The 23,082-nt window shown below is 36.7% G+C and overlaps 1 protein-coding gene and 4 non-coding genes across 5 annotated transcripts; 3 read left to right on the top strand and 2 right to left on the bottom strand.

The window, feature by feature from the left end:
• Window positions 1-57: 57 nt before the first annotated feature.
• On the bottom strand, window positions 58-22,603 carry LOC131055754 (inactive UDP-glycosyltransferase 79A6-like). The gene is made up of 4 exons (XM_057990140.2): window positions 22,498-22,603; window positions 18,391-19,160; window positions 17,552-17,783; window positions 58-167 (listed from the first exon to the last, which is right to left on the bottom strand). Exons 1-4 carry the CDS (start codon window positions 22,601-22,603, stop codon window positions 58-60), a joined length of 1,218 nt encoding a protein of 405 aa, XP_057846123.2.
• On the top strand, window positions 21,878-21,950 carry TRNAE-CUC (transfer RNA glutamic acid (anticodon CUC)). The gene has a single exon. It is a non-coding gene; the product is annotated as a tRNA-Glu (tRNA).
• TRNAG-UCC (transfer RNA glycine (anticodon UCC)) lies at window positions 22,045-22,116 on the bottom strand. Its single transcript has one exon. It is a non-coding gene; the product is annotated as a tRNA-Gly (tRNA).
• Window positions 22,345-22,418, top strand: TRNAV-CAC (transfer RNA valine (anticodon CAC)). Its single transcript has one exon. It is a non-coding gene; the product is annotated as a tRNA-Val (tRNA).
• TRNAM-CAU (transfer RNA methionine (anticodon CAU)) lies at window positions 22,503-22,574 on the top strand. Its single transcript has one exon. It is a non-coding gene; the product is annotated as a tRNA-Met (tRNA).
• Window positions 22,604-23,082: the final 479 nt, after the last annotated feature.

The raw sequence follows: 23,082 nt of genomic DNA, 5'->3' as shown, positions 1-23,082 counted from the left end.
ATGTGTGCAAAAATGTGGAAGCAAAACCAAGGCACGTGAACTTTTTGATCGGATGCCTCAAAGAAATGCGGTCTCATTGAACACTTTTGCAGAAGCCGAGATTGTTGCCATCGATTTGAACAGGGCGTCGCTTATTCCCCATTGAAGGGAATCAACACCAACGATCCCTGAGCAGCAATGACACAGAAAGAATACTCTCCGTTCCAGGACCTCCAATCTCTGTTTTTGGCTGTCATCACGTGGAATGAACAAGGAGTGGAGCAAACTGACTTAGCAGCAACTGTGCTGTCATCTTTTACCCCGCATGATTAGAGGATATGCACAAAAATGCATTTGCTGAAAAGAATTTAGAAGCTTTCAACGAAATGCAATTGGCAGGCGTAATGCCAAACTCCGCAACATCTGCCAACATCCTCACAGCCTGCGCGAAAATGGTAGCTTTGGAACAGGGCATGGAGATCTATCACACAATAAACGGTAGAGGAATTTTGGAGATGTTGTAGCTGAAACTTCCCTGGCAGACATGTATGCAAAATGTGTAAGCATAGAAAAGGAGCGTGAACTGTTTGATAGAATGCCTCCAAAAATTGTGTGGCAGAAATAGATGTAAAATGTGGAAGCACAGACAAGGGACCTGAACTGTTTGACAGAACACCTCAAAGGAACATGCTTTTTTGGAAAGCCCTGATTGCAGGATATTAAGAAAATGGGTTGGGGATCTCTTCTTTGGTACACAGTGCCAAAACATTCAATAGTGTTACAAGGGGATTCCTGTGGGGATTTATGTAATAAATATATAATTGAGTTCTTTTAGAATCTTTAGAATCTTTGGGCTTCAATACAAGCCACCACGATTTATTTTTCAATGATATAGCAACAAGGAAACGTGAAATTCATTAGGGCTTTGGACTTTGTTTAAGTTCACTTTAAATGAATCTCAATTCATCGCCTCCTTAATGAAAGGTGTCATTAATATTTGATTATCTTCACTTGTGTTTAAAAAGAGAATGAAGTATAGGAATTCTATTTTCTCCTATAATTTTAAATCCCCATCACTTGTAATAATTTCACTAAAAAGAAAAATTTATTCAAGTTTGATGGGTTTAGGTTCAATGAGAGGTTCTCCTCCGAAATTTTATAAAAGTGATTTTTGTAGCTCCTTCTTTCCCTACTTAACCTATTGAAAAGTTTTATGTTCTTTTCACGTTAAGCTAGCTAAATGTCTCAAGATTTTTATTCCTAGATCTTATTTTCCTTTGCTTTGACATCTATTAATTTTAAGATAAGAGAACTTTTTTCATGAATTGATCCTAGTCTATTCCTCTAAATATGATTAATCCATTGAGAGTGTTTAGTTTCATTTCTATCCATTCCTTTCCAATAGAATGTTCTTAAAAATTGGAATTACTATTCCAGTCCTTATGATTTTTTTAGGAGTATGATCTTTTTAGTAGAGAATAGTATTGGTGATTCTTGTTTTTAGAAGCTTGCTTCATCAATGTTCAATGAGATATATAATGAAGGGTTGATCATAAAACTACATATTTTTTTTAAGTTGAAGGTGAATTTGAGCTTTAGATGATCTTCAATGACTTGTAAAGTCAAAGGAAGGTCTTCTAAAACCAAGCATATAATTATTTCAAATTTTATAAAATCATTATGCTCAATCAATTTGGGAAATATAAAAATAATATCATATATCTCTTTACTATTATAATTAAGCCGGGCCTTTTTTTTTGTTTATGTGAGTGTTCCATTCCTATGTGTAAAATCTAAGAGTGTATTCATCTAGATAATGGGGCTAAAATCAATATGTGACATAATAACCCTTCATATGCTTCCCTACTTGTCATTTGAGGTTAATATAGTAGTAAATTTTTCACATATCATGTATAATTAATTTATGAGTTTCATAATGTATTACATAATCTGCCATAGTTATCTCCTAATGGTAGGGAAATTAGGTCAATTTATGATAAAACTAGAAAATTATAATTTAGAGATAATTTTAGTTTCCTAAAAGAGTTTCTAATTAATAATTTGGTTGACCAAACCTACTTCTATGAAAATTTGAAACCATAAATTTTGGTTTGATAGAGGAGGTATCCATTCATGTTAAAGAGTTCCCACCAATCTAGGAGAGCAAGTCATCTTGAAGAAAATGAATTGACCAAATTTCGTAAGGTAGTTATGATCTCCTCATATCTTGTAATACTTGATGTTGTGGAGAATTTTAATTTGAGGATTCCTTAGGATCAACTTATTCTTTTTTAACCCATTTCACAATAATTTATGGGATATTCTATCTATTTTTTAATAGATTTTTTATTTATAATTCTTATAGAAGATTGAATTCACCTCATTTTCTATTAGCAAGGAATCCTCTTGAGAGGAATTTTAATTTGTAAGAATCCCCTCGTCAATTTCACAAGATAGGAACCATTAAAACTTCTTGAGAGATTAATTTCATTTTCTCAGCACCAATTGTTGGATTGGGATCTTGATTACTAGAATAGAATTAATTTTCCCTATCTTCACTCCATTCACTCAATGTTGATTCCTTTCTTGAATGGTTAGCTATTCCTTAGTCTAGATCAAGAACAATTTTTTAAGGCTATTACTAAAAATATTATGTGTGATTCTTCAAAGATGTGATTATTGGAAAAAAAAATAGACATTTATTTATTTCCTATTTTTTACTAATGTTTATTTATTTTCTTATATAAGTCTTCTTCTTTCCTTGGGGTTATGCAATTAGAAAGGTTATTCCTACCTTTTTATATACCTTTTATTGGGTTTTCTCCCAATCATTACTGGTATATTTCTCAAACAAAATTTTGATTAGAATTATAGTGATTATTCTAATTATATTTTACCAAACAATCAAAATTTGCTCATTATTTATTTTTCCAATTCGCTTGCATGTGGTTTCTCACTATTTCTTATGGAGTATTTAAACTATTTTATGTTTAAATGGGAAAGCTTGCATACACATTAGAATGTATAATTGGTTATAGGGATTACTAGGAATTATTTCATAATAAATAGGCTCTCAATTATTTTAAAACCAATTATATCAAAGTAGCACATATAATGTTATTATTATCCCTAAATTTTTTGTGCTTCACTAAACTAGTTTATTAAATGATTCAATATAGTGCATAATTAAGGATAATTAGGTCCCACAAACCTAATTACATGAAATTAGCATGCCTTAGGGATTTACTATCATTGGTTTGACACATTTGCCAATAAATTTATTTGTTCAATCAAGTGTTCAATTGCAATGAGCCCTTATTATAAAAGAGTTTGTTATATTTATTATTGATGATATATTAGTTAAATAAATAAAGATTTATTTAATTAATAGAAGAATTAAGCTTAGATAAATAAATAAATAAATATATTTATTTAATTAGACATGACAATTTTGGGTGTCTACATTTTGCCCCTCTTTGAGACAATGTGGCTTGTCGGGTTGTTTCAAAGAAGATAATATGAACTGATACAGAGTTGCCCCAAGATGGGAATGATATGCCCCCTCGAGAGATTGGATGAAAATGTCTGAAAAGATTGCTGACAATCTCTCGATAAGAAAGAGAGGCTAGAATGGACTGACCGGATAAAGTGACAGAGTCACGGAATAACGAAGACTGACACAGGAGACTAGGGCTAGGGTAGTCTATAAGATAGACCACGAGGGGAAAACATCCTCATTGTCATCCACACATCCAAGAGATTAGAGTGCAGAGCGAGATAGAGCAGTAGCAGTCAGCAGCGATGGCATTGGTTCACAGATTCGACCGCATTCGCTGATTTCAGAGGCTAGCAGATGCAGGAGAGCCAGTAAGTACCACAAAACCTCCTTGTACTTTGATGCATTTATTGTTGTCATTAATGCATGCTAGGTAGAGTAGTAAATGCGCTTAGAATAGGGTCCAAAAAATGTCAAAAACATGTAGGCATGGCTACGTTGGTGCCAAGCGCATTTATGCGGTCTAAAAGAGCGTTTATGTCATGAAAGCACGTTTGTGTCCAAAAATATGAATTTGTGTCTTCTAGGTCAAATCGGCAGTTCTGTGATGAACATACGCTGTCGATTGGATAAGCTGCTGAGAGGATACACTCAAGCAGGTCCTCTAGGGAAAACTAGGATAGCAAATAGGGCTAGGATTGACAATTTTGTGACAGAACATACGTTGCCAATTAGGAAACTACTCAAGAGGATTCACTCAAGAAGAGGCCCTAGGATAGGATAGATCAAGGCACTTTGTGATGAACAGTAAGTACCAAGATACAGTACTTTGTGATGAACAGGGAGTACTAAAATATGAGCAGCACTTTGTGATGAACAGTGAGTGCAAATGTGAGCAGCACTTTGTGATGAACAGGGAGTGTCAAACACGTAGTACTTTGTGATGAACAGGGAGTACCACTAGGATAGAAGCAACACTTTGTGATGAACAGGGAGTGTCAAACACGTAGTACTTTGTGATGAACAGGGAGTACCACTAGGATAGAAGCAACACTTTGTGATGAACAGTGAGTGTCACTAGGACTGAGTTGATTGATTTGTGTGACTGCAGGAGTATTTGCCTATGCTGGAGTCACGGGAGAGATTCCCATCGACTCAGAGGTTGCTACTTGAGTTGACAGCCGAGGACCGAGCTGCGATTGAGGCTATGGGATTGAGACATATTTTGTATGTGCCTGAGTTTCGGGCGAATATGGGATTGCTAACTGCACTGGCGGAGAGGTGGCACTCTGAGACTTGCACCTTTCATTTACCGATGGGGGAGATGACAGTCACCCTCGAGGATGTATACATGATTTTGAGGATACCGATCGATGGGGAGCTGATTCCCTACGATCGAGATGGAGACAGGGATGCATTGAGACGAGTGTTTCAGGATCCAGGACTGGAGATGAGGGCAGGATATGTGACATGGGACATGATGACATGGACAGGATTAGCACTACTGGCGATGTTGGGAGGAGTGATCAGTGGGTTCCTCTGTATCAGTTTTGTACCATTTTGTATGATGATGTAGACACCTGTGGGTGATTTTGTAGCCATATGTATTTTGACATCATTGTATCATGACACTTATGATTATATATATGAGATGATTCATCTTTGCGGCAGCTATATGCATGCGTACCTATGTGATGTATGTTTCTATGTGATGCTTATGATATGGATGGAAATATGTATATGATGCAATGCAATATATTTTTTTGTTCTTTTATGTTTTATATGTGTTATGCCAATGCAAATGTGAATGTATGAAATGCCAATGAATATGATAATGCAAATAATTATTTACATGATGAGAATATAAAATGTGCTAACATGTGTTGTGTGCAAGATGTGATGCAATTGTGATATCTATATGTATGTATGAAATGCTTAATATGTGGTAATGCAGGTGCAACTACATAAAATGCAAATGTTTTTGGCGTGTCATTATACTCAGTCAAGTGATAGCAGGCTACATGGACTCAAGAAGGATGATGGAAGTCAATCAAGAAAGGGGGATGAAAGATAGAAGATATGAAAGTGAAAGAGCTTCTTGTGCATTATCATAATTGAGATTTATTATGGCAAGTAGGTTATGACAATCGAGGCATATGTTCGACCCAGAAAGTCATTGTACCTGTTTGCATGGAGATAAGACAGTCACAAACAAGGAATGCCCTAGTTCACACTAGACTCACAGTGTCCTCATATCCTTGGACAAGTCATAGCATTACTAAGAGACAATCCATAGACAACAAAAGAAAATAGGTGACGATACCCCATCCTCACCTTTCTAGTCAAAGACATCCTGGAGATAGAATCTCTAGTCAAAGACATCCTAAAAAAGCTAAAAGACATGTCACCAAAAGATAAAATCAAAAGAAAACCAAGACTCGACACCAACATCCACTGTAGTCCTCAAATTTAGTGTCTCTTGTCACTTGTATAAGTCTTATTTGATTGTGGTCACAATGTTTACTTTCACAAAAAGGATAGATAGCACGGAACCATATGTTGTCTGAGTCTGTTGAAAGATTTGATTTTGTTGAAGCCCATTGTTGTTGTTGTCTCATCTGAAACTGACTGAATCCATGAAACTGATACTTTATTGTGGAGAAGATGAAACTTTATTGCGGATTGGCGATGCAAATGTTGCTTTATTGCGGATTGTGCGCGGATAGACTGAAGGAAGCTGGAAGAAACTGTACTCCTCGAAACATGTGATGTTCTCAGTTCCACACCCATCACTAGACATAGGACTTGCCTTAGCCACAGATAGGATCTGATTTATTATGGATGGAAAGGGAGGTGAAAAGGGAGGTTTATTATGAATGGCTAACCAATCTTGGGTAGATCAATAACAAGACATGATGGGAATGGGTAAGTTTATTATGAACGAATAGGTTGTGAGTGTGTGCAAAGTGAAAGGATGAAAGTGAATCCTGAAGGAGGGAGGAGCAATGTCTCTACGCATGGCGCTGGTGACCCAGTTTTCACCATGGTACTTGCCTAGGGCACCACCGAAGTGGTTTTCACCGTTGGACGAAATTATTTCTCTTTACTTTTTTCAATTTTTCAATGTTTTTTGTGTCACAAGGCGCTTGTTTGCCAGGTTTTCACCAAGTAACGATTTTTTTTGTTTTATAATTTCTTTTTGTATTTTTGAATTTTTTTATTTTTTTTGTATTTTTGAAATTTTTGATTTTTTTGTATTTTTGAAATTTTTGATTTTTTTGTATTTTTTGAATTAGGATATTCCAAAGAGCTATGTGTAGAACCTGCGAAGGTGCATGCTGTTGATAGGATCCTCCAAAGGTTCACCTTCTATAGTTGAGAGCTGATATGCACTAGATCCATAGGTTGCTGTGATGATGTAAGGACCAAGCCAATTTGGTTCGAACTTGCCCTTCTTCTCTCTGTCTTGCTGATTTTTGGGATTTTCTCTAAGAACTAAGTCACCTACCTCAAATGTGCGAGGCTTGACTTTATGATTGTAGCTGCATTGTTCCTTGACTGAATGATTTGTAGCTTGAGTGACTATCTTCCTTGATAAAGGAATTGAGATAGAATTACTAGTGTGTGGACTACGTAGGCCCGTATGTGTGTCACCTGAAGAAGTTTGGGCATCCCTGATAACAAAGTCCCTTGAGGAAGTTCCATTAAAGATCCATGATGTATCGCCAAAAGGAGATGGATGTGTGGAACAAGTGGATGAGTGATGAAGGCTTATGATTGCAAAAAGAAGTGAAAGTAGGATAGCATGATGGAGACTTAGGATCAACAAGTATTCTTTTTGGCTTGAAATTGTAGAACTTTTGCCCCCAGTTATTTTGATATTAGGGGAGATCAACTCTTGCTCTTTTTGCTTCATAGGATTTTTATCCTTGACTTTGATTTTTGCAGAGTCCAATAGCTTTTGATTTTGATTTGGACTAAAGGACTTTTCTTTAGTTTTGACTTTTAGATTTTTCTTTTCAAAGCTTGATTTTTGATCCCCAATGAGTAAGGGCTTTTGTAATTCTTGTTGATCCAAGTCTGGAAGTGGAGTGGAAATGGAATGAGTGGATGAAATGGTAAGGCTATGTGAGTTCTCAAGAGGGCTAGCGATATACTCAATAGATTCTTTGTTGGAACCACTCTTAGGATTATTGATATCAAGAGTTGCTTGCACCACTAGAGGAGATTTGCATTCGGACTTAGTAGCCACAACACTAGGTGGTTCACACCCAATTCCTTGGAATTGCAATTTTTTTGTAGGTTGTTCTTGTCGACTGAATACCTTAGGAGATAGCGGGAGTTGATCAACATGAAAGATATACTCACCACATCCCATATCTTTAAACTTGAACTTTTCTTTGATCTCTGCCTGTTTTGATGTAGAAGCTTTTAAGGATTCTGAATCAACATATGCTAATGAAGGAATAGCTTCTCGATTAGCTGGAATTGTTATTTCGGATCTAGGTTGCAGATTGTTGCAATATATGAATGGATTTGGATCCGCTTTGACGGTCACTTCAACTCCATTGTATGGAAACTTGATACATCGATGATATGTAGATGGGACTGTGCTCATCTCATGAATCCATGGACGTCCTAGCAATATATTATATGTGAGATCAAGATCAAGTACTTGACAAACCACATCCTTTGTAACTAGCCCAACTCTGAGAGGTAAGGTGACTGTACCCTTGGATGAAAGCTCTTCATCATCATATGCTTTGATAGTAATTTTGTTTGTAGAATTCACAGCTTTGTCGGAATATCCCAATTGTTTAATAGTGCTCAATGTACAAATGTTTAGACTTGCTCCTCCATTTATCAGGACTCCTTTGATTCTATGTTTGTGTATGAAGGCTTCAATGTGTAATGGTACATTATGTGGTTGACTTACGGAGGCATCATCGGCTTCTGTGAATGTAAGGGAGTGTGGAATGGAAAGGTATCCCACCATGGCTTGAAACTGGTCCACGTTCAGATCAGTAGGAACAACAGTTTCTCTCAAGATTTTGTCAAGAATGGATTTATGTGTGGGGGATATGCGCAAGAGTTCAAGTATGGAGATGAGCACGGGTGTCTTCCCTAACTGTTCTTCAAGGTCATACTCAGGTTTGGTTGATGAGGAAGTGGTGTTTTTAGTTGGAGCACCTTGCGAAGCGATTTTACCTCAGCGGGTTGTAACATGACATTCAAAGGTAGGTTTGGAAGAAGATCCAACGCCTTTCAAAACGATCTTGGGTCTCTGAGTAGAATTCTCAGGGGTTTTGTCCTTGATGATAATGGTAGAGACATAATTGTCCATCGAGATGTGATTGATAGTTGAATCATAGTTGTAGGATGCTCTGGTATAGTTGGTTTGATCATATGTGACTTTAGCTTTTCCTTTGTCATGTTTTGGGAATGGTTCCTTAAACATTTCATGTTCTTGATTGGATGAGTGTCCCTCAATCTCAATGTCACCTCTATCAATGAGATCTTGTATGATGTTCTTCAGTCGATGGCAATTTCCTGTCTTGTGACCCTTGCTCTTATGAAATTCACAATATTCATCATCATTCCACCAATTTGGTTTAACCTTTGGCTCATATGGAGGTAGATCTGGAATTGTTATTATCTTGTTTGCCACTAGCTTTTTGAAAACTGACTCAAGTGGTTCTCCCAATGGGGTGTACTTCCTTCGTGACTTTGAAGTTGTTTGAGTATTCACTTGATTGTTTGTAGAACTTGATCCAGAAAAAATGATTTTTGGTTGAACTGTATTGGCATCAGCAACACCATCATTGACTGTGTTCTTGTTTTTGTTCCAAAATCTTGGCTTATCTTTTCCTTTAAAGTCTTGTTTGTTTTCTTTGAATATTTTAATGACTCCTTGTTCAATTAGGACCTTCTCTGTCACTAAGCCTTTTTCAATGACATCCTTGAAGGTGGAAAAACAAGCTTTCCTTAGATCATAGCCAATGTCTTTGTTAACATTCTAGGTGAACATCTCTACCATTTGTTTTTGTGGAATTTCACAAGAGCATCTACTGGCTAGATTCCTCCATCTTTGTAAAAATGATTCAAAAGACTCTCCCTCTTTTTGCTTGGTGTTGCACAAAGTAGTGACTGATATGTCTGTCTCTATGTTGTAGGAGAAATGTTGCATAAATGCCTCTGCTAGATCACCCCATGACTTAATACCAGGTGGGAGTTGGGAGAACCATTCCATAGCTTGATCACCTAGGCTTTGTGGGAATAATCTCATCAAATATGTCTCTTCTGCTGCTACCTCAATGCAAGCTATGAAAAATTGTCTTATGTGTACCTTAGAATCCCCTTTTCCTCTATACTTATCAAACTTAGGCGTCACAAAGTGTGTAGTAAATGGAGGCATTGGAATGCTTTTGTCAAATGGATAGGGACATATGTCTCTCATTGTGTATGTTGGCTTTGGTGTATTTATGTCCTCCATTTTCTTTTGTAAGTCTCTGATTTGTTGCTCCAAATTGCTCTTAGGTGGAGATCGACTTCTTGGACCATACCCCATGCTTGAGGCACCAATTGGAGGAGGAGCATGTTGCATATATGGATGATATTGATCATACACATGTTCATATGGAGGAGGTCTATAGTGATGTTGCGTATATGGACCACTTGGTATAGATTCATGTTGAGGAATGAAATATCTATTTTGTACATGTATACCATACTCTACAGGCATGTCATGTTCTAATGTGTTGCCCCCAAATTTGACACGAGGTTTCCTTGTGTCCAAATTTTGAGCATGCCTTTGAATATCCAATTGCTTTGGTGGTTGATCCTTAGCATTGGTATGTGATTGAGCATATCTTTCTGCATAAGACTTCCATAATGGTCTGCAAAGGTGAGTATCATATGCTTGACCATGTGTATGTGGGACCTCTGGTTTTTGAAACAAAGATGATGGTGATTCAAGAACTATATGTGGTCCTCTATTGCCTCCAGTATTAGGTCTCCTTTGATCCATGTTGGAGTGAGGTTGTTGCAAAGGTCGATTTTCCATTATTTGAGACATGTCAAAATCATGAGGTATCTTGGCTCCACTTTGTGCCATCATTTGTAAGAAGTATTGTCTATCCGTCCTCATTATTTCCTCAACCAATCGATTGAAACGGAGATCCCTAATGGATTCTTCCACATCTGCTGAATGTACTGAAAAGTTGTCCATATCATCATTGTGTGTATCATTGTTGTTTGTAGTGTCCATGTTCTCAACATTTGGAATGTTTCTATAGGCATCCATGTCAGGTAATGTAGTATGATCAGAATTGAAAAAGATATCATTGTCATACTCATAAGAACTCATTTTCGCTAACTCTTGAGCCTCTTTAGTTTCTCTCCTAGATTTTTGAAGACGGGTTTCAACCATGAACTAGGTATTGACCGAGATGTGTGAGACTAGATGAAAATGGAAAAAGTATGGAAGACCAAGAGTTGGATGGAATGTAAATGAATCTGAGGCGTACTTGCAATGTCCAAAGTGTAAGACCAATTATGTATGTAGTAGAGTAGGTGTGACTTCCAAAGAGAGGATAGTTTCTCTTGATGAGGTAAGTTGACCTTGACTCTAAGTAAGACCAAATGAGACCCAAAGGTGATAGACCTTGATGAGGGACCACTTAGCAAAATGTTGTTGTATGTAGTGTGTTGACAAAGTATGATGAGGACAAGCAAGTGACCTTTTGACTCAAGTTTAGACAAATGTAAATTTAATGCAAGATGTAAAGCAATGATGGACTTTGTGAGACCCAAAGACAGGTTGAATGCTAGATCAAAACCTGGAGAAACAACCTAGGAAGCTCAAGAATTCTGAAACTGATTGCTCTTGCTTGCTGGACTGTAAAATTTTTCCAATTTGTGAAGTTGTTGGTTGTGACCAAATCTGAATGTTTGACTGTTTTTCGTGACAAGAGGACACAATGTTGATGAGAACTCAATGTTTGCAAGTGTTTAGACTCAAAATGACTCTAAGAAAAGTGTGTTGTTTGATGTAAAAATGTTTTGCATACACTTGAAGACACAAAAGGCACAATGTTTTGCTGTTTGGTCTTGAATGTTTTGAATGTTTAAAATAAGTCAAGCACAATTCTTATGGCTGGCCAAGACAATAGTTGTTGATCCCCCATGAGGTTTTACCCCCGAGGCTACGCTATTCAGAGCGGATACTTAGATGCTTGACCTCACTGGCTCCACCCTCGGCACTCACTTCTCGGGTCAGCCAAGCATCAGTCCCCACGAAAACTCCCTGTGGTGAACTTTGTATCTCTACTAAGAACCGTATGTGTGTGGGCCACTACCAGAGGTTCGACCTCATGCCTGAACAACTAGAAGGATTTTGGCTTCTAAAACAAAAAGGTGCTAGTAAGGGGATCCGCTCGTGTGGCCATACATACGGCACTTTCAGCTCTGTAAATACAGAAGGCTCCTAGACAGTAGGGGTTATGCCCTACAACTAATCAAATAAATTTGATCAAATGGGTTTATGGGGAGACATAGTATCGGTATGAACTAATTAGCACACGTTATTCATAGTTTTCACCATGAATACAGTTATTTATAATGGTTTGGAAGAAAATGGCTTTTCTTTTGCTATGACTTGGGTCGTTCTCTTCTCACTAGTAGTCCTAATGACCACACGGGAAGACAGGCCCTCTAAAGATTAAACAAAAAGAGTCTATTGCTCAAGACACAAAAGGCAATGATTCAATTTTAGTGCACCAATTGAAGTGTTTGCTAGTCTATGAAAATAAGACACACAATAAAAATCCAAAAACCCTTGCCAAGGACCTGCAACAAAGATTTATTAGTAGTTTGGATTGTTTGAAATAATCACCCCTTCCTGCAAGCACACAAGTTAGGTAAATTTTAGATCCAAAAGACTTTGTGAAATAGGGGCCTTCAACAATGCATTTTGTTGACCAATTCAAAGATCTGATTCATCATAAAGAAAGACCACTTGTAAAATTTCAAAATATTTCCAGAAATGTAAGAAAATCCAAAAAAATTGCTAATTTGCTCCAAAAAATAATTTTTTATGAAAAATCATAAACAATTCATATAAAATGCAAAATCGATCCAAAAAATATGAAATTTTTACTGGAGAGTCCTGATGATCTTCCAAACCTATACATAAAAGTTTTTGCAACAAATCCAAGCAGTTTGTGAGATATGAGTAAAATAATGCAAAACCCTAATTTTCAAAGATCTGATTTTTGAGGAATGATTTTGCATCAAATTTAAAATTACAAAGAACAAATCCTGTATATAATTCTAAGATATTTCCAAAAATGTAAGAAAATCCAAAAAATTCGCTAATTTTCTCTCAAAATTATTTTTTTATGAAAAATCATAAAAAATTCATATAAATTGAACAAGTGATCCAAAAAATCTGAAATTTTTACTGAATCTTTCTGATACTTTTCCTAACCTGCACAAAAACGTTTATGCCAAAATTCGAAGCCGTTTGTGAGATCTGATCAAAATAAGGAAAAACCCTAATTTTTAAAGATCCGATTTTTAGGGAAATATTTTGCATCAAAATTAAAATCACAAAGAACAGATCCTATGTATAATTATGAGAGATTTCCAAAAATGTAAGAAAATCTGAAAAATTCTCTCATTTTCTCTCAAAATTAATTTTTTATGAAAAATCATAAAAAATTCATAGAAAATGAAAATGTGCTCCAAAAATTCTGAATTTTGTATTGAGGGCTCCTGATACTTTCTTCAACCTGCAAAAACAATTTGGTGCAAAATTTCCAAGTCGTTTGTCTGATATGATCGAATCTCTCCAAGATCTTGATTTTGTGTCCAAAACCCTTGCTGCACAAGATTATTCTCCAAATTGTTTTACAAAACAACAATATAGGGTTAGAAAAATCTGCAAAAAAAACACAGATCTAATAAAAATCCATGTCCCATGGGGCGTGCCAAAATGTATATGGTGAAAATGGATAACAATAATAACGATATTGAAAGGCTAAATGAATTCAACCACAAAACCCTAGCCTAACAACAACAAAGATCCACCATAACATATGAAGATTACCTAAGACAATGCAAATCAAACGAAATCACAAAGATTATACCATCACATGTCCAATAGGGTTTGGATCTCCATTCTTCCTATCTCCATTAATCTTGTTTGATGTATTTGCTCTTAGATTTTATGTGCACAAGAGCTCAACAAAGAACGAAATGTGGTTGCAAGTAGGATTGCATATGCCAAGTAGTCAATTGATCAAGTAGTTAGGGTTTGATAATGAAGGAAGCATCCTCTTATATAGAAGACACTATATGAAATGGAGGGATAAGATTGAGAGGTGTAAAAGGAGGTCGGCTATGATTAGAGGGTAGGTAAAAGAAATAATAAAATAATGAAAGGGGTAGGTAGTGTATGAATTAAGAGATGAATGACATGTGTCATGGGTAGAAAAGGTTAATGAATTAATTAAATAAATAAAGATTTATTTAATTAATAGAAGAAGTGGGATAATTAAATAAATAAGATATTTATTTAATTTAGAAAAAGGATAATTTAAATAAATAAAGGTATTTATTTAAATGAGAAATAAGGCTAGAAGAGGATAAATGAATTAATTAAATAAATAAAGATTTATTTAATTAATAGAATAATTAAGCTTAGATAATTAAATAAATAAATATATTTATTTAATTAGACATGACAATTTTGGGTGTCTACAATAATAACTTAGAGAAAAAAAAAATTAGATGATAACAAATTTTGAACTTTTTTAATAAATAAGAAAAAGTGTTAGATTTGTTTAAAAAGAGCCTAATATTTTTATTTAAGATTTAAATAAAAAAAGTTCACGTGCCTTGGTTTTGCTTCCACATTTTTGCACACATGTTTACCTGAGCATTTCCAACTGATATCTAAGAATAATCGTCGTTCTATTGCACTTTTTTGGATGTCCAAACCCTGTTCAGAAAGCTCCCATTTTAGCATAGGCCAGGAGAGTGGTGGGAAATAAAAAACTACCCACGGGCTGCGATGGAACATACACGGACATCCACTGAAATTTGCGTGGAAGAAATTTTTGAGTTTGAGCGCTAACGAAACGGGAAAAGATGGAAGCAGACCTTGGCAAAGGAAATGAGCCCACAACTACCACCTAAGCGGTCAAAGGCTTAGTGTGTGATGTTTAAGGCCAACTGTATGGAGGCACTACTTGTTGGGAGCTCACTTTGTGGTCAAGATTGACAATGTGAGTTTGACCTACTTCAAAACGCAAGCTAAGTTGACTTTGAAGCAGGCTAAGTGGGAAGAGTACTTGGCCAAGTTTGACTTTGATTTGGTTTACAACCCAGGAAAGCATAATATGGTTGATGATGCATTATAAAAAATGTGAAATTGGTTCATGTGGAATTTCAAAAAAATAAAAATTCAATTGTAGAGGAATATGTTACTCTCTTAGTGGAAGAGTACAAGTAGACAAAACTATCTTCGTATTCACCTGTGCCTATTACTCTCTTATTGTATTCCCTCTTAAGGCTATCATGAAGAGCTTACCCAAAGATGTTAAAAAAAATTAATGGAATAAATGGGATGGAAATAAAGGTTTAAATTTACTTCTTCCTCACGGTATCATTACATTCAACCTAGAAACAATAGTAACTTGAGTCTAATGGACTATAGAACATAGAGAATATGTTTGATTGCAAATTGGTAATCCAATTCATATAGAACTACGAGCCTTGGAAAACATTATTTAGACAAAATATTGCATTGGCGTCTACTAAAAGAATTTTCATATATATAAGATAGAGATTCTTTTATCCATACAATTTAATCTGTATCCTCCTCTCACTAACATCTAGAAATTATAGTAAGCTCTATCAAAGTAGTTAATTAGTTCCAATAAATCTCAAACATAGTCTCAACTACCCCTCTTCAATTTAGTGAAATTGTTAGGCTTAAATTAGCATATAACCTCTTTCTCTTTATGCAAGGATGAATGGGCACAAAAGGAATCTAAACATTCATTGACTTGGTATCTACCCACCCTTCAATGGAGAAACTAGAACGAAATTCAATCATACTTTAGTTTGTACAATGAATATAGAGAATTGATTATGGAGTTAGGTAACCATACTCTCCTTATCAAAATATCCACTCACTTCTTGTAACTTCTTCAAGGACTAGAGATGGCCATGGAGAAGGGATAAACCAATTCTCATTGAGATGCACCTAAACTACTTTTCAAAGCCTACAATTTAAACAATGTCTACAGTTAAAATGGAAATATAGGATCAACAATTCAATGTGGTTAAAGCTTACTTTTTCTTTTAACATTATCAAGCTAATATGCCTAAGTGCCATTGCAAATGGTTTCTTGGTAATTTCTTCACCACAAATATCCCATGGGCAAGCAAATTTGGTTCCTTTCCACCAATGCTTTCAAATGCCCAAATTGTAGCAAGACTATATCTATCAAGCATGTGTTCGAAGACTCCAAACTTGCCAACTACATTTGGACTATTATGCACCAACATCCTAACATTTTTGGTTGTAAACTCAGAAGATATAAGGTCCTTTTGGGTCTAACCATATCCAACAATATGACAAACTTAACTTTTAGATACTTAATCATTAGTCATTTACGGAATCAAATATGCATTGTTGTTTTTTAACAATTACTACTCTCTTCATGGAGTTGTTATTTAAAAACTTAACTTGATTCCTTAGAAGAAAAATATATATCCTCTCTTCCAAAAATCTCTAAATGTAAATAATAAGTTGTTTTAGAAGGCTATAAGCATTTAAAACCAGATAGCATAGCAAAGGTGGTCTCATTAAGAGGTTGGGAATCAATGCGTCTAATCTTTAGCTTTCCACCATAGAAGTCACACTCAAGGATGATGACAAACTCAACTAGACTAACATTCAATACATCAGAACCATACATCTTATAATGCAAAGCATAACCTTAAATCTTTGACTTGAGAACACAACTCCCATCAATCAGGAATAATTACTAGTGTATTTCTAATGAATTAGTAATTTTGATCATGATTATCTTCCTCCTTATGTGGCTTAATTATTGAACTCTCTCGTCCTTTCTTGTGTGCGATTCAGATATATCAACTTTATTCAGTTAAAAAAATTATCCAATCATACAATATCAAATAAGGATGAAATATATAAAGGTATGTACTTGATAACATACCCACACCCACTAGTTTTTAGCATGCAAATCATCCATTTATATATCCCTATAGGCCAAAAAATTGTTGAACCAATCATGACATTGCTATGGTGTCCAAATATGAAAAGAGTATGGTTAAGATATGTGGAACGATTTGATTTCATCAAACATTCACTGAAAGATTCAAATGTCACTTATAGAAGATAATTGTGTAGAATTGGGGATTCACAAAGCTATAATAGGAACTTGAGCATTCAATTTGGTATGCACACATAGTTGAAATTTGGTCCAAAAAATTAAATGCATTGAACATATAATTTATAAAATAATAATAAAACTTTGATTGTACATTGATTATTCCCAATATGAACCAATCAAAAGAGAGATAAATAACATATTAGAAAGTATAAAATAAGAAAATCAATGATAGACTATAGGATTGTTGCTTAGATTTTTTAATTCTATATGCTCATTAGCTAAACTAATTTAAAAATTGAAGGCAAGCAATGCATTAGTGTTCCTACCACAACAAAAACTAATAATTAAAAGAAACTATTTATCAAAATGGGCAATATTGGAGTCTTATCCCAACAATGACTTTGACTAAGAACTTAGTGAGGCATAATTGAAGTACACTCCATAATATTTATTATTCATTTCAATAAAATAAAAAATATCTTTAGGTCAATTTAGTATGTTGTTGAGTAACCTCATAAGGTGCTTGGATTTAACTATCTTAAAGGATAGGGATGAGGTCCATGAGAGAGAGAGAGAGAGAGAGAGAGAGAGAGAGAGAGCGAGAGAGCGCATTTGATTGTAGCAAAAACTTAATGTTGGATTTCCTTACCTTTTTTAAGCCTCTCATTGGCCTTGAGGAGGTGCAAGTGCTTAACGAATTCAGTAATATATTCATCTTGAGATCCTCCATCCTTCAATATTTTATCCTCGAACATTTGGCCAATTTCCCTTGCCTTGGCTCTAATATCTTTCCCTTCAACCCCAATAACCATCCTCACAACGTTACAAATCTCCTCCCTTTGAAAAGCCCCATCCTTTCCTCGCCCAACTTCAATACCCAACTTCAATTACTCCACAATGATGCAGAGCATCATGATTATCCAATCAAGAACCTCAAATCATTCGTGAAATTCAATCATCAATACAAATCTTCCAACATGTTAGAGGCATTGTCATATATTTCCCAACAAAATCATTATCAAATCTTCTCTATATATATCAATCCATAATGATTGTAGATCCATATATCATTCATTAAACCTGAATCATGTAAACCCTTCATCTATTGATTTCTTGCAAATGAAAACCAAGTATTTGTCCAAACTATGAAATATCTTTGGACAAAATGGTTCATTTAGCCTTACATATTATGATTCAATTGACTCAAATAACCTTAATACATTATGAATGACTCAAATACAATAAATTGTTCATATTATGACTTTTGACCTCCTGGTATGCTTGTGTGCTTAGGTGCCTCTGCACCACACAACCAACCTTGCATTATGACATTGATCAAATTGCATGGGTGAAGCTATAAAAGGCAAGCCATTGCTCATTCCTTCCATCAAAGAGTTCCAACCACAGTGAGTCATAATATCCCCTAGGATGGGCTAGTATCTCCCTCTGTGAAAACCATCCTCTAACAACCGCACCCCTCTTACCAACCCTCTCTACAAAGCCCTCTGGAACCCAAAATGAATCACCATGGAGGGCCCACAAGAAGGGCTGCCAGCTGGCCTCCAGTCCCAATGCCACCTCTGCAATCTGTTCCATGCTTAAAAAGCACTGGCTCCCAAATGACACGTAGACTACAGAGCTCGGCGACTGTTTGTCCAGCCATGTCATCTCATCCGAGTCAGGTTTTCTTCCTGACACGTGCGGTGACAAGAGAGGGCCAAGCGGAACAACTGGTTTCCCAGTCACTTTCCCAAAATACTCAATATACTTTCCCTCCAGCTCAGCGCACGTTTTGACAGCCACGCTGTCACAGGCATCTATGCCACGCAAGCTGCGCTCAGGGAAACTAACAGCACCTGGTTCTGGGGCACTGTGGACAAATAAAGCCCCCGCTGCTTCATACAGCCTCAATGTGACCGACCGCGAGGGGTAATCTCTCGGCTCTTCCACCAAATCCTCCGCCGTAAGTCCGTTCCTGTACTGCCGCCAAACGGGATGCATACCCCAGCTGCTAAAAGCGGCACCAAATGTAGAGAAAGCGATAGAAGCTGCGCCAAATTTGGCGGCGGCTCTACCCGCCCACCACTGAACAAAATCAAAGATCACGCAGTCCGGACAAATCTCCGCCAAAAGCTTTTCAAACGGGGCTTCTAATCCATCAACAGCTGCTGCATCGGGAGGTCTGAAGAGCTCTCTATCTCTGGCGGAAGCCCCGCTACTTTTGGCAGCGGTAGCTCCAATAGCTGAATACTTGGGATCTGGCGGCTTTCAAACAGGGGTTTGATCTTCGCTATATTTAGCGGTGTTGAAAAGAAGAAAACTTTAGTGCCTTGCTGTGCAAGCCTGATGGAGAGCTCTGCGTAAGCGGAGATGTGACCGTGGGCTAACCACGGGAACATTAGGACGTGCAGTTGTTCATCGCGATTATTTTGATAACCCTCCTCCATTGCGGAGCCACACAGGAAAATGTGATATCGAGACTAAATAGCTAAAAGATGATATATGCACAAATTAATAAAAGAAAACCTGAACTTCCGGTCAGCGCCACGTGAAGCTAGCGGTACTCTGCTATTTCAGTGTTAGTTATTGGGTTCTTTCATTCGCTTTCATTGTTGTGACCTTAAAATTGTTTTCTTATTTTTCATTAGTAGGATTCAAATTTGAAGAATAGGGGTTTGTCTATTATTTGAGTTTAAAAATTCGCCAACTTGTCCTTTTGTCCTTTTGTCCACCAAAGAAGTCCATGTCAGCTTCCCTAGAAGCGTTACCAACTTTGTCAATCTGACAGATTCGCAGACACAGACGTGGCGCGAAGACGTTTGCGTGACGCTCTACCGTCCCACCAATCTGTCAGTTAACGGGTGGTCGTTGGGACGTTACAACCCACGCCAAGAAGGAATTGTAACACCTCCCTACACGACCACCAACATTCAAACTCATCCCTTAGCCTATATCCTGGGTTTGGAGACATTTCCAGGGGATCTTTTGGTAGATTGGAGACTTTCTCTTGGAAATTGAAGCTCTTGGAGACACCACCACCATTGTTGCAGCATTGTCGAGCTACCAAGTTTACCAAGCATACCAATACTTGCCAAGCATTAAGGGAGCGATCTAACTCTATCTTGCATTTCCAATATTTCATTTATTTTCCAATTATCAAATAGCATAACATTGTCTTTGTATTTGTCTTTGCATTCATTTTTATCGGCTTCTTCATTATCTTCCTTTCCTGTGGCTTTTTGGATTGTCCGTGGAGGTGGAAACACCAAAACGGGGGTCTGACTTAGGCAGACTCTGAAACACAACCCATAACGTTTTCCTTCTTGCTTGTGTGTATATTGCATTAGAGAAGATTCATCTGGTTGGAGGCTTCATAGCGTGGACCTATTGTTTGTCTATTCTCTTCCCTTTTCTCCTTCCATTTTATCTTGGTTATTTTGTATATCGCATTTACTAGTTTAGCTCCATTACTTTATGTGTTTTATTGCATTACAATCACACTTTGTACGAACTCTGTACCTTGTCTATATAGGACGATAGTGCATCGCACTAGCATCCTAGACTTGTGCGCTCATCCTTTGGACGAAGGTTTGATAGAGTCATCTGAGAGCCTCAAATTATGGTTAACTATTTAACTCTATTACTTTTATCCCTTGGCCTAGCCTTGAGCCAATTTGTAGATGTATTGGAAGGACCGTTGGCTCTCCGAGGACTCATCACTCCCGAGGTGTCAACTTCCCTCTGTTACAGATTCACACCCTATGAGAGTCCAAGCTACTTGTGTACACTCTCATGCTAAAATATCTTAAGATACATGATTGTAAGGTCACAATAGGATCAAGGCTACCTAATGATTCATAACTAATGTTTCTCCTTTCAACAACCTACCATATCTTTATAGGGTTTATGTGATTATATAGGGGTCAAATGGTTAAATATGGTTTTCCAACCAAATAACACCATGCACTTGCTACCTTATCATACCTAACTCGTATCTCATCAATATACATGAGACCTATCTGTAACAATGTTTGATGGCACATCTTGAGAATGTAGAATTCTTATGTGTTCATACTTCAAACACCATAATATGAGAGCTCCTATGCAATCCTCGAGCAAAGTCGTGCAACAATAGAAAGAAATGAAGAAAGAGGGAAGGGGAAGCCTTGGTTCTCATTAATGGTGATGCAAGATAAGAAACAACCATCACCATGTTGGAGAGCTTGCCAAAATCGCTATCAATTGATGACTTTTCACTGGCATCTATCCATTACATGTAGTTGCAGGTTTACCATTGCCTCATGACCCTTCCTAGAATAAACCTACAAGGATCTCAAATAGGTGATCAAACATCTCTCGTTGTTGATTGGCAGGAATAGGGTAACCTACCTTGGCCTCAAGATGGCCTATGAGGCCTTTGTTGATGCCATTGCCAGTGCCAAGGAGGCAGTGAATTATGATCTGGGTTTTTGAAAAACTGTTGATTCTATGAGCCTTGAATGTAGGGCTATCAAAGAAATTACTCCTCGCATTATATAGTGGACTATCACTGCGAATGACACTCTTCCACTACCTTGTCATCATTATCCAATTTTATTGATTGTTTCCTAACTATTCTGATAGTGTGTTGTAAGTAGTCTGTTATAGCTTGTGCTCTCAATAGTTTGTTCTAACTAGTTGTAATAGCATTTTTTACTTGTCTTTATACAAAATCAGCACCTTTGTTTTGCTATTTTTAAATAAAAATATAATAACTAATATGTGTGAATTGAAATAAAATTTGATTTGTTAAAAGCACTAAAAATATCTTGGCGGAATGACTTTTTAACAGTGGACCGTAACCTTGAGATTTTTCTCCACCAATTTTTAACCCTATGAAAAATTGTAACGAAGTACATAGTCCGTAAATTCGGATCTTAATCTGGTCTAAGAAACGTTTTGAATTGCAGTAATAGAAGTATAAATACACAGTCAATCCGTTGTAGTCTGTTTGGTTAGGATACTCGGTTCTCACCCGAGAGACCCGGGTTCGAGTCCCGGCAACGGAAAATTCTTTTCTGAATGTGAGAAAAGAAATTCCTAAACTATATTCATTCAACACACTAACGGAAAAACCTTTCACTGTGTTTAGAAGTTTCATATTGCGTTTGCCGGGAGTCGAACCCGGGTCTATTGCTTGGAAGGCAATTATCCTAACCGTTGGACTACAAACGCATTTTTGGCTAAATCTTATAGGATATTACAAGTCAATCGATGGATCAGAAGATAACTATCCTAGCCGTTGGAGCCTAAGCGCACACGGAATCCTTGCTTGACGGCATATTATTTTTGTTTGTCCTATGTAATGGGAATATGCATTTGTGTTAACTTAATTCTTCTGTTGATGTTTGACATTTTATTCATATTCCAAGATTTTTAGTTGTTGTTTCCATCAATAGAAGTGTCTGGGTGGTGTAGTTGGTTATCACGTTAGTCTCACACACTAAAGGTCCCCAGTTCGAACCTGGGCTCAGACAAGTTGATTAGTTTTAGTTTTAAACTATTACTGCAGTGTCTCTTCAATTAGACATTTTTAGTTGTATTGCTAATTTCTACAACGCATCAGAGTGGCGCAGCGGAAGCGTGGTGGGCCCATAACCCACAGGTCCCAGGATCGAAACCTGGCTCTGATATAAAACGTTGTATCAGCTGAGGCTTCCATTTTTATATTTTGCAGTGATATGAAACTGGAGGCTTTGTATTCTGAAGGAGAATCCAGTAGATTAATTAGGTATTACATTTTGCCAGTAGATTCCATTTTGTATTCCGTTATTTTCAAGATTATAAGTGACAGGGAACATAAGCTAAGAATAGCATCAGTACAGAAGTAAATTCCAGTTCAATTTCTATTATAGAGTAGATATGTTTTTTGCCTTTTGATTTAGGGAGTGGATATCTTTATCAGCACCTCACAATCATAAGGGGTGGTGGCGCGTAGGTCTCATAGCTGATATTGAGTAATCCTGAGGTCGAGAGTTCGAGCCTCTCTCACCCCATTTTAAGCTGAGTTACTGCTGCCATTCATTTTGGTTAATTGCTACTACCTTATATCAGTTGTTGCACTTTCCATAAAACAAGTTTCGGGTAGTGTTTTACATTTAAATTAATTAAGTGTGTAACAACAAGGACTACATTGCCTTG

The sequence above is a fragment of the Cryptomeria japonica genome, chromosome 4 (genome assembly GCF_030272615.1).
Source record: "Cryptomeria japonica chromosome 4, Sugi_1.0, whole genome shotgun sequence".
NCBI classification, from domain to species: Eukaryota; Viridiplantae; Streptophyta; class Pinopsida; order Cupressales; family Cupressaceae; genus Cryptomeria; species Cryptomeria japonica.
Note: the sequence above shows the minus strand (reverse complement) of the source record. Positions and strands in the feature narration are given on the sequence as shown.

Excerpts from the sequence above, each read along its gene's own strand:
- LOC131055754 (XM_057990140.2), bottom strand. The coding sequence starts at position 22,603 with ATGGAAGCCTCAGCTGATACAACGTTTTATATCAGAGCCAGGTTTCGA. Across the intron at positions 19,161-22,497 it reads CTGCGCCACTCTGATGCGTT|ATCCCAAGTATTCAGCTATT; the intron begins GTAGAAATTAGC and ends GAAAGCCGCCAG. Across the intron at positions 17,784-18,390 it reads CAGAGGGCTTTGTAGAGAGG|TTGGGTATTGAAGTTGGGCG; the intron begins GTTGGTAAGAGG and ends GAGTAATTGAAG.